This window comes from Nesoenas mayeri (assembly GCF_963082525.1).
Source record: "Nesoenas mayeri genome assembly, chromosome: 3".
Taxonomy (NCBI): domain Eukaryota; kingdom Metazoa; phylum Chordata; class Aves; order Columbiformes; family Columbidae; genus Nesoenas; species Nesoenas mayeri.
The window spans coordinates 55948085-55960434 of record NC_137544.1 but is presented as its reverse complement, the minus strand read 5'-3'; the positions used below and the strand labels follow the sequence as shown (position 1 = coordinate 55960434).

The 12350-nt window shown below is 44.5% G+C and overlaps 1 protein-coding gene across 1 annotated transcript in view; it reads right to left on the bottom strand.

Annotated features, from left to right (window-relative positions):
• RSPO3 (R-spondin 3) overlaps positions 1 to 12129 on the bottom strand; it is a gene marked incomplete at its 3' end in the record, with an annotated part of 63074 nt that extends 50945 nt beyond the window's left edge. Inside the window, exon 1 of the mRNA XM_080341717.1 lies at positions 11275 to 12129. Coding sequence (XP_080197843.1) covers positions 11275 to 11371 — 97 coding nt within the window. The 5' untranslated portion in view covers positions 11372 to 12129. The remainder of the gene's footprint in view (positions 1 to 11274) is intronic.
• Positions 12130 to 12350: the final 221 nt, after the last annotated feature.

Genomic DNA, 12350 nt, shown 5'->3' with positions numbered 1-12350 from the left:
ACCAACTATCGTGGTTTTTTACATAGCCTGTATAAGAATTTAGGATGGATTCTAAGCACATGCAAATTTTATGCTGGCAGAGTTCTCTGAGTTATTTTCTTCCTGACATGAGCTGTAACTAGAAGCAGAATCAATCCCTTAACCTTTATGAAATGTTTATTCTGCCTGAAACAACTCCCACTAAAAACAATGCAGAGACTCTAATTGAAAACCTCATGTTACTTTGGCATGTGCCTTATGATCATGACATTTCTATTCTCTGATAAAAGGCAGGAATATTAACTCTCCTTGCTGTTCTGTCAGCAAATGCACAGCCGCAGGGACATACATACGGACACGCACGTACGGGCACACACACAGACATCCCCCTAGGAACATCAGTAGTTGTGCTGCTGGGTTGTCACGGGTGAAAGGAAAGATGCTGTTCTGCTAGAACTACACATTTCTTCTGCCCAGAGCCCAGCCTAAGGAACACTGTTTTCCTCTTCATTGGCTACATAAAATTTCCAGCCTAGTGATACATGTCATATGAAAAGCCAAAAAGATTTCACCTGTACACAACCTAAAAGGGAAGGATCTATAGATCCATATAACTTTTTTTTTTTTTCTATTTTTTTGGTAATTTAGGGTTTGGTTTGACCTATATAAAACTGATGATTTTGTTTTCCGTGACCAAACAGACCATAAGAACACTAGGAGAAGAGATGGAGTTTTCAGACAAACCAAAGGGCTTTGTGTGGCTTGAACCAAAACCTGTTCTGCGTGGACTTATCACTATCCTTTTACCTATATTTTAAGACAACTTCAAAGTTAAAAGACCTTTAATTCTTGCTTGTGTCTATGTGAATTTTTGTCTATGTGTGTGAATGTGTATATACAGATATAGATATTGATGTGTAGGGGAGAATGGAGAGAAGACTAAATGTACGAGCATTTATATGATTTTATTTCTTTTTTTATATTTTTGCTATTTATAATTTTATTTTTTATAAAACATCATAGTATTTTACATAAAAATTATTAATTTTGTCAATATTTTGTGAACAGTGTTGAATACCACCCTGCACTTTTGGTAGGTTTATGGTTTTCTGACACCTTTGTCAAGTTATATATGCTGATGATAAAAAAGGTCTTTTTAGTAGATCATGGCCACAGAGTGTGTAAAGGAGTTTTTCCAGCTCTAGGACTACAACTGTAGGCTTAGGAGGCTTCAGGGTATGAAGTGCATAAGCCAGAGAAGGCTTCTGTGGGAGTCAGGGAGTATGAGATGGAAGATTCTTCTGAATAAGCTGTCTTATATGTAGTCCTGCAATTTCTGTGTCTGATCTCTTTTGGACAAGATGTGTCCAAGGTCTCTGCTGATTTCCAGATGAAAAACCCAGGCCCTTTTTAGTGCATACAACAGTAACCATGGTCAGTCAGGGAACCAGAGTGAAAGGCTTGACCAGAAAGTTCCATAGATGAATAACTTATTTTTCAACAAATTATGCAAGGTGTCAGAAAGGATTATGGATTGACTTCCATAATGCTTGGTGGTCTTGTTGTGGTAGTTAAGGTTAGAATCCTCCTTTTTTACATAATCAATGAAGCATGGAAATGCAAGAAAATACTTCTCTTTTGATTAATCTATTTTGTCTGGACTCAGGTGTGATTTATACTGAGGAAGAAATGAATGGGTAGCTGGGAAATCATGTGATTTCAGGAAGAGGTGAATAGCAGCCTGTCCTTATCTTGACAGGGTACAGTTTACTGTTTCCTTAGTGGCCAGTCAGATCCTAGCAAATAGGAATAAGAAGACACCCCTCTCAGGTCACTCCCCACACGGTGCTTCTAACCTCCATAAAGCTTGGGAAGGCTTGTGTTCATCAGCCACAGTACATAGAAAAATTGTAAAAGAAAGCCTTTTTGAAATCTCCTCCATGGTTTTCATATCCATGGAGTGAGAGAGTCCACTTTGACCTCTAAAACACCACACAACCATAATATATGTCACCATTTGTTACATTAGTTCCTGAAATATACCTAATTCAGAATTATTAACATAACAGCTTACTTGTTCTAAGACATATATTTCACATAAGATGAGGGTCTACATTGTTATTAGTATTATTTTCAGTGAATTCTTGATGAAAGAATATGGTACCCGATCATGGAAGAGAATAAGCGTCATCAAATCGTGCTAATTGTATAGCTTGTTATCAGAAATAAAAGATGCCAACAGAAAAAGGGCCAGGGGAAATTTGTTTTATATTTACCTGTTCCTCAAAATAACTTTATTCTTCTCTTAGGAAATAATATGTGACCTAGACAGCCATGTGGATGTCCTCCTGCTGACACTGACTCACAACTGAATCCTACTGATAAATTCTTACACCACTGAAGTTTCCCCTCAATGGGTAGCTGAAATGGCACATTTAAGATGTTTCATTCCTAAAGCCAGGTGCTTGGGCTTAAAAATGCTTGCCCAGGACATGGCACAAGTTATAAAATCTACTCTGTCTTACAGAATTCTACTTTCACTTTTAATACACCCTCAACTCTGAAACTCGTTAATTGCTCAACTCTTCATAAAACATAAACAACAAAAAAAAGAATGTGTGACTTCATTTTGGACCACAAAACAGAAGCTGTTTTTTTGCAAAATACCTAATCTTGTAATTTATTTATCTTTCCTGCCTCCAAGGTCATGTCTGCTAGATTTTGTAGCATCTGTGGCCATTGTGCCCAGCATGAGGAGGTCTCATCTTACTTGATTATTTGCAGTTCTGCGTTATACTAAAACTTTCTGGAATCTTCATCCATCTCCATCTATTTGCTAAATGTCTGCTGTTTTCCATGTTAAATAAATATCCTTTGATCCCACTTGGTTCTATTTTGGAGGGGTAATTCTTCACTTGGCAGTGTAACATAAAGTAAAATAAAACCAGCAACTCCTTATTCAGTGGCATAGAAAAAAGTGAAATTAATTATGAACATTCTAGGAAAAGGAAACAAGGTTGTGAAACTCTTGCCGACACTGGTGTTTGTAATCTTCATGAAGAAGCAATGCAATAATGCTGGGCAAGTGTGCGTGGGAGGCGTGCTCTGAAGAAACTGGCTGTTTTCCTCTCTGACCAGCTGAGCTGTTATGAATAAAAAAGGTTGTTGCTAAAGAAACTTGTAATAAATCCTGTTGGGAGTATTACATTTGCTGATAACATATATAAACTTCGTAAACATATTAAAGTGTCAGGTTTTAGTATCTCTGGTTCATGTGGATGATTGTAAATGTTAGTCCAGAAATGCAATGGAAATCTTGTTCGACCAGCTGGCTGCACCTAGGTTTCTAGTTCACACAAGAGCCTTATCTTCCTTCCCCTTGAAACAGAGTCTTACTTTGTAGGGGAGAGGAGGAAAAAGGGCACAAGCCATACCTCTGCTGTAGCTTCCCACCAAAACTCTATCATCAGAGAAGCTGCGCACCAGGTGAGCTATTTGGAGAGAAGCGGATCTATGCTATTCTGAACACCCCTGCTTTGTGTAGCAATGTCCTTCATCAAAGTACAGTTGGCAGCCCTGAGCGAGGCACTTAAGTTGCCTTTGAATAGATGGGAAGAGTTGGGTGCCTTCAAAATGGGCCGACAATCACCAGAATGCTGAACATGGGATACTCAGCCTAGTCATGGGGAAATGCTGGGTTCAGAAACGGTCTCAAATCCTAGCTTCCTGGGGACTTTAGGTGTCTGGCACTGCTATCCAGCCCTGCAAGCCCATGTGTTTTTTAACAAAATAAAGGAAACCTCACTCTGTTATTTTGAAACACTCCAAGAAGGGGGCAGCAGCCTTGCTACCCTTAATGTATCCAAAATATTAGCAGCCAAAATATTCATCCAGGAATTGGAAATCTATGTTAAATTAATTCTACTACTTAGCATCACTCTGTCCAGTGTTGATCTGCACTAATAAACTGACTTTTTATCATTTGAATTTACGTGTAATCGCAGGTCATTTGGTTGCACCCATTTCAGTCAGCACAGAAGAGGAAAGAGCTCGAGGGGCCCGGGTACGGGAGCAGGCGTGTACATTACTATATTCCAGTGTCAGTAAGCGATCGCCTGCAGAGTCCTGTGCTCTCTGTGGCAGAATTTTGTATTGTTATTTTTACTATTTGTTATTATTTATTTATTGCCTTTTTAACCCAGGGTTTCTTTAAAAGAAACTCTTAAAATCTGTGCAGAAGAGACCCGAGCTCAGAAGTCTCTGATGCCAGGTGGACGCTCAATGTCAATAAGCTGAACTCTCATGTAAGAAAAAAACAAAACCTCTGAGAAATGCCCATGTGTCAAGGGTGAGGTGGCAATTAAGCAGGGCTTTGAAGGTGAGGGACTCAGGTATTTAAATCCTGCCCTAGGCACACCTTAGGCACCTAAGTCCTGTTCTTGCATCTGAGCTTTGCTGTGTCTGCCCTTGCACTTTACAGGAAGCCGCAGGAATCACACATCGTTGCTATTTCAACATGCATCAATGAGCTCCTGTTTTATTTTACAGTGCCCCAAAATCTGCATGACCCTGAAGGAAGTATCAAAGGTCTGATATCCCACCTTAGGAACTTTTGAGTTTAATCATGAAACGTGTCAGGACGTAAAAATGGCACACAGTAACAAGCTTGAAGGGACAACATTTGTAGCAGCACGCTACCAAAACTCAGTGTAGACCTGTGATTCGGAGTTTTACTTTCATTTAAAAGTATCACTATATGCATTCCTTATGCTCTTCCCCATATTTACTCTGTTGTGTGGAGCTCAAGGCTGGGGTGCTGCTTGGAGCCGAGGGGAGCTCAGTGCCGTCACCACAGCCAAAGCCAAGATTCCCCTTCACGGCTCTCCCGTTTCAGCTCTGGTCCCCACAGCCGAGTTCTTGTCTAACAACGCTGGAAGGATATACATTTCGTGGCTCCTTTGCTTCAGTGGGTGCTATTTTTGATCACATAGGTAAATACTAACATTCTAAAATGCAGGTTCTATAGCTCATAGTCTATAAATCAAAACAAAAAAAAATGTTTATTAATCAGCTACCGTATAACTGTAGTACAATTGTTCCTTCTTTTCAAGTAGTGTTGCTCATTGCACTGCTCACTGCTAACAACAAAAACAGGGTTAAAGTAGTCATTAATAAAAGCTGTTAGATTCTATTATGACAAAACATCATAATCATTCTGCCATCAGCAGAAGCTCAGTTATTCAACTATTTATAAAAAAGTTGCAGCTCTTCTGTTCTGGTTTTTTTTTTGAGAGCCATAATGTATTTTGCATTAATAAATATTCCCTGAATATTTTTATCTGCAGCATTGTTCGTGGTAGTAGTAGACAGACAGACTTTTGTGTAGAAGTGTACATGGTTTCAGCTGCCTTTTGTCATCTGATAAGATTGCTTTGTTTTGAATTATTTTGGTAAAAAATTGGCAAAGTGATTTTGAGCAGTTCAGACTCCAAAATTAGAAATGAGACAAAAATATTATTTTTTTATTAGCTTTTATATCTCCTCCACCAGGCTTTCGCAACTTTTAATTTAATTCCAAGAGCAAAAGATACTATTTACTATTGGGGAAAAAATTCTTAAGAACCTCCATAGTTTTAACAGCTGAGTTTTCCTAGTAGTCGCTGTCTATAAATGACTGAATAAGAAATGATAGACAGCTTACTAATGTTAGCGATAAACAGCCATGGTCAAGCCAGCACACTAGCTTTGTTAACCGGAAAGCAAAATGAGCATGCTAAGCAGGAGATGAAGAATAAGTCTGATTTTTAAATCCTAGCTCAGATTTTATTCGGCATAGCTTCCATTATCTTCAGTGAAAAATTCACAGCAAGAAGCAGCAGCAGACCAGGGATTTGAAAAAGTTTGATAGACTAATAACAAACCTTAAAAGAAGAAATTAATCTCAATTAACTTTATTGACTTCCGATGGCTCAATAGGTGAAAGTAGTAAAATAGCCGTTCTTCTCATATGCGTAAGAAAGAGATTGCCTCCCAAGTAGGCTATATGTCATAGTTTTGACAGGTACAGAGCTCTGGTTTTTCCTACATAGGGGTTGTACATATTTGGATCATGCAGTTTTGCAAGTACTCTAGCATAGGAAATCTTCCAAATTCAAAATGTTAAAGAGGTCCTGCAGAAATAGAGCCCTCTCCAGCTCCAGAGAAGTCCATGGGACTTTCTCCACTGAAAGCAAAGGAGGCAGGTTCAAGTCGTAAAACCATCTCAATAATAATAATAGCAATATTTTATTCTGCCTGCAAAGAGACTTTTTATATATCTGCCGATATACCATCCTACAGCAATAGCTTTGAGAAGTTGTAGTAGTATATGTATTTACAGTTTAACATGAATTTTCTATAGTACAAGAAATGTCTTCTGCAGCTGAAAGAAACACAATTTGAAATTATCACCCTTTCAGATGCCACGTATGAAATGGGAACTGGTCTGTAACATCCTTTAGTCTCTTGGGATAACACGTATTTTTCCACATGCAGCTGGTATACTTCAAGCACAGATCTACATGCACATACAGTTATAAAAAACCCAATGCAACCAGGCTATCCCCTATAATACTTCTGATGCTTTCAGCGAGGGGTAGTGATTTTCTAATATTTAATTATTTAAGACATCACTACAACGAAATACGCTCACAGTTTATGGAAATATGATGAAACAGTTATCCGTCTGCTTTTGTTTCTAATGACTACAATAAGAATTTTGCAGTCTATTTTGAAACAAAGAGGATCTCATCCAAAATGAGAAATACAGTTGCATTGGAAAAAAGATGCACTTGTCACTAGCAAAGTATGAACTCCAACAATACTAATACGAAAACATCACAGAGAAAAAAATACCAGTGGCATACAAATACTTTGAAAGAGAACTAACGCTGAATAATTTAATCCCACCCAAGGACAGATTCATCTTACTTAATGGCTGTTTGCTTGTTCAAATTTTGCTTTAAATTACTGCACTCAGATACAAAATTATTTCTTCCTTTAAAAAATTGCTAACACCACCTATATTATATATAGACTATGTAGAACTACCACCTGTACCATGCCAGGCCTAAACATACCTTTAGATATCAGCGGTGAACTACCAAAACTTTGCTTCCAAAACACAGTGTTAATTTAACTAATAATGTAATTCCTCTTTTCTTGACATTTTACCTCCATGTAAATGACACCCTCCATGAGGGTATAAAAAAGATGAAGACATAACTTTACAGATTTGCGTTTTGTCAGTACTCTCCTGTTTTGCTGTATTTTATACAGCTATGTTTTCAAACGGACTGTTACGCATCTGCTTCATTTTGAATTTGTAAGCAGCTGCACACAAACCAAGCCAGAGAGACAGAGTATTTGCAGGGTGAAGCCCTCTACTCCTGACCGTGACCAGAAGCAGATACTGAAAGACCTGCAGTCCCGTGTCAACAGAAGAACCGACGCAGTAGCAACTGAAGGAACGAACGACGCTGGGTGCTGTGAACATGCCATTACCAGCAAAACACAGGAGGCAGTTGCTGACATCAGATACTGAGGGGCTACCAATAATATACATCATGGTAGTTCTACGTCTCAATTGCAGTTCCACTAGGACATACTGATGGTTCTACTCCTGGATGTAGGAGTTGTACAAGTGCAGAATTTTCTGTCACTTTATTTATTCTAACAATTTCCAAATTTAGTCTGTGGCTCACTGGTAGTCCACAGGGTCAAGGCAAATGGTCTGTCGGTCATTCACAGACCCATAGCAAAAAATACTTCATTTCCGTCAGTTAAAAGTTCAATGAGAAAGGTGCACAACTGTCAGCACTAAGTTTTGGGGGCTGGTGGTGGCCTGCAGAGCCCAAATATTTTGGAACTACTGACTTAATCCTACAGTTTTCCTAAGCAAACTGTACTCACTGGTAGATACATAGACCTTCTTATTTATTGGTATGCTAATCTATACTCGGCTGTATATTAATCTCTCTTGTTTGTCCTGAACAAGCAATTTAATTTGTTAATCTTGATTGCTGTCATCAGAATAAAACAAATCTCATTGCTAATTGTATGTTTGCTTTTAAACTTTTATTTATCTTGCCTGCTATGTCTAATTATGGACCCAATCCTCTGCACTCCATAGTGGACTTCAGGGTAGTTTTGCCTCTGTATAGCCAAATATGCATTTACTATTGATCATGAGATAGAAATTTAGGAAGCTCAAACTAGAAACTCCAGTAGGAAACTGAAGAGTGAATGGACTGTAGACCATACTTTTCTTCTGCTAAAAATTACTTTGGCCATAGATACAAAATAAGTAATTCTTTAAGACTGAGTCCTTCTGGTAGGGTAAGTTAATAAAGAAACTTCAATTTATACCAGCTGAGAGTCTGGCCCAGCATATTCTGAATTACTCAGTTCAGGATTTGTTATTCCTTTATCTTAAAATGTAGGACTCTACAATTTAATACATAGAATGAGGGACTCCAATATTAAACAAATTGAAGTAACACTGGCTCACTGACTGCTTGCTGGTGAGTGGTTTGTACTGTATTTAAAAATACATGCGTTAAATAGAAATTTGAAAACACTTCTGTAGCAATGGGTTTAGGGCTTATGCTTAGAGACTGGGCAAAAGAAACAGAAATCCAAAGAAAGCATTCCATACAATAGATACATTTGACAGGTGTCTTTTTAACTGCATGCTATCACTTTTTTTTTCAGGTTCCAGTATTCACTAAGAGCAATTCTTAGTTTATTAAAGCCAAAATGATTGGTGCAAGTGGTGACCATAACCTCTTTTATGATAATTTTCATAGAGACTCTAATTCTTGCTTCACAACAAATAATCACTAGTTATACCAAAGCAAGTTTTACAACCAGCCTGATCTGAAGACCTCAGCCAGTGGACAATGTAGACCATGTCCAGGTGAGTTGTTGTAAAGGTTATTTGTCTTCACTGTCAAAATAACGAGACAGATTTCCATTCTGACTCTGTTCAGATGTAATGCTTCAGCCGCTTGTTCTACTGTGAATATAACTTAAGTCTTGCACTTTAACCAGAAAATTTGAGCAAGTACTCAGCACCTTCTCCACGTTGTACGAACCAGCTAATTATTTTCAGCCAACACTTCCCCCTCTATTTCCCGAAAATAGGGCTGCTGAATGGGGGGGATCTAAATAAGACCCAACCGAGACTGCGCATACACGGGGAGCGACACTACCTGCACACGACGCAGCCCCGACACTGGAAAACCGCGGCTGCCCTCGCCCAGCACCAAGACTGGCCGGGGACAGGAGGGCGACCTGCTTCCCGCCCTAGGACGGGGCAGCGGCCGTGCCGATCAGAGCCGAGCGGAGCCGAGCACCTGCCGCCGGGATTGCCCGCCGCCGCAGAGGACAGCAGAGGTCGCCGCCGGGCCGGCTCTGGTCCACCGCGGCGCGCACCAGGTGCCGGAGCAAGGACGGGCGGAGGTGGCCCGCTCCCCGACCCTCGCCCCACGAGGGAATCCTGCCCCTCTACCCCTGCTGTGCCCCCGACCCAGGGCTGAACCCCTCCACTCGTCTCCGTCGGGGTGCCCCGACAGGGGTGGGCAGCCGCAGCTTGTGGGCCCGCGGCTGCCAGGGGTTAAAGGAGTGGGTGGGAAGTGATGGAGGCTGTGGAGACCTCCCTTGCCAAGGATAATAAATCGGATGCCCTGACATGTTTTACTTAGCCCTCAGTGCTCTCTCGCTGCGCGGCCGTGGGGATGGGAGGGCTGGAGCCCCGGTCTCTCTGGTCCTCGGCTTTAGGGGCACTTTAGGTGAATCAAACATTGTGTGCAGGAGGCAAACCATACAAAGGAGGCTTTCAAGGGCTAGCCATGCCAAGCAGGGCAAGAGAGAGAGTGCTGAGCAAAACGAAAAAAAAAATAATAGTAGCCCCCCGCCCCCTCCCTGGGAAAGTAATTCCGTTACTTCTCGCTGATTAAATGCAGGCTGCCGTGGTTTATGACATTTCCTCGGTAACTGCAGCTGTCAGGGAAAGAGGACAGGCATGGGCAGCCCCTCCGCGATAGGTGCATAGAAAATGCCTCCCCTCTGCAGAAAGGGCGACGGGTCCGATGCAGGCGGGGTGACGAGGAGGGACCGCGGGCACGTCCCGGTGCCACCCGCTGCCATATCCCGCCACCGTCGGCGACTCCTTTCAGCGCCCCGGCGGGGCTCTGTTCGGCGACCCTGCCGGGGGAGTCACCGCGAACTCGGGTCCTCCGAGCTGCCGGCCACGCCGGAGCTCCACGCCGGAGCCAGAGCCCGTCTGCGCGTTGCAGCGCCCGGCGACCTGGACAGCGCCTTCCCGAGGGGCGACCCGCTTCTGCCTCACTTTGCTTCCTGTCTCCATGCCGGGGAGGTCTCCTCGCCTCTGGTCTCCCACATCACCTCCTCCGGACGGCAGCGCCCAAGGAGCTGCTGCCATCATCCCCGGGTACTGTCCCTCTTCCCCCCGTTTGTCAGAATGCCCCGACCCTCCCGGTTCCCTCCTGCCTCCACCCCAGTTCCAGGCTACATCGGTCAGGCGCTGGCCAAGTCAGAAGGGACGAACTCCATTTCATGAGATTAAAAAACAAAATACAAAACAACCAACCAGACAACATTAACAAAAGCAAGGGCCACAGACCCGGAGCAGTGCCGATGGATGATCCAGGAGCTCCCCGGACGGTGCCACCGAGATGACTGGTGGCGAGTGTAGGCTGGAAGTCAGCGGGCTAGGCAGCACCGCGGCACCCCAGCCCCTCACTCCGCATCGGCGGGTGCCAGGCTTAACTACAGCGATAATCTGTACTGCTGGTTCTTGGGGTGAGGTATTCTCTTTCCGTCCTCCCCCAGGGCGCTAAATGGTGACCTGGGTGGAGAAAGGCGCTTAGGGCATCAAGGCATAAAAAGTTACCTGTCGCGTCATCGCGCTTTTCCTTTAGGAAATTGAAAGAGTTAAGAAAGAACGTTCCCCTTTACCAGACATTAAAATATAAAGGAGCAGACGCAGGTCTTCCCGCAGCCAGGTCTGCTCATCCCGGTGAGGTAAGAGAAGAGCAGAAAGAGATCAAAAGTCGCCTTCATCCCTCCAACTCAGTGAAACTGCCTGCAGATCCGCTCGGCCGCGCTGCGGACGCGGGACTTGCTTCCCAGCGCACTCACAAAGGCACCGGAGGCACAAGAACCCCCCAGACAGGTGAACAGCACAACGAGAGGAAGTAGAAGTTATCAAAGTATAAATCTCTTCGCACTTACTTCTTCCCTGTCGCCGTACCCTGGAGGCGTGCTGGCTGCCAATGTATTCCATAAAGTTCAAAGTGATAAAAAAACAAGAAATCAGTCGCAATTGCATAGTAACCCTTTGACAGTTCGACTTCTCCTTTTAGTTCTTTTTTTTTTTCTTTCCTTTAAAAAAAAAAAAATAAACGGGGATGATAGGCGGCAAGGGATGAACACAGCAGCAGAAATACCTGCACTGAGATCCAAAGCAGGGCTTGGCTGGGTTGATGGCTTTTTTTTCCTTGCTTTTTTTTTTCTTTTTTTTTTTTCCTTTTTTTTTTTTTTTTTTTTTTTTTTTGCTATTACACTTTCCAACAGTCGGCCCCGCTACCTGCCGCAAACCTCAGAGAGGACTCAGCAGCGGAGAGAAGCCGAGCAGCCGCCGCCGGGGTCCATGCCGGGCCGGCGGCCGGCAGCATGTTGTGGGGGTGCCGGGGTGCGTGCGGCTGTGCGCGCCCGTGTGTGCGCCGGGCGGGCGAGGTGCCGACAGCAACGGTAGATGGATGGCGGTGGGAGAGGACTGTGCGAGGGCGGGAGCGGCGGGGGGGTAGGAGGAGGACCCAGCCCCGCCGCCGCCGCTCCGGAGCAGCCGCGCTCTGCGCCACGGGCACTGCCAGCCGCCGGGCGCAGGTGGGCCGAGCACCCCTGACTCTCCCTCCCGCCGACCAGGAGCCCCCGGGCTTCATGCGGGAGCCGCTCCGGAGCGGGGCCCCACGAGACAAGCCCTGGGGCGGAGCGGGGCGGGAGGAGCCGAGCCCCAGTGCCCCGGCACAGTGGTGGGAAGCTCCCCGAGCCCGATAGAGCCCCTTCGGGGCATTAGCACCCGAGCATCCTCCAGTGGCGGGATCGGGAGGGGGGCGCCGCTCCGCGCCTGTCCCGCGGCTGCGCTGCCACCCGCGGCGGGGCGGGGCGGGCCGGGGCCGGGACCGAGGCCGGGGCGGGCGGTGGGGCTCTGTAGCCTCGCTGACAGCCCCCGCCCGGAGGTCTCCGCTCGCCTTCCCTCCGCCGCCGACCTTCCCGGGGCCCCCGCGGAGCGGCCGCTGCGCCCCGCG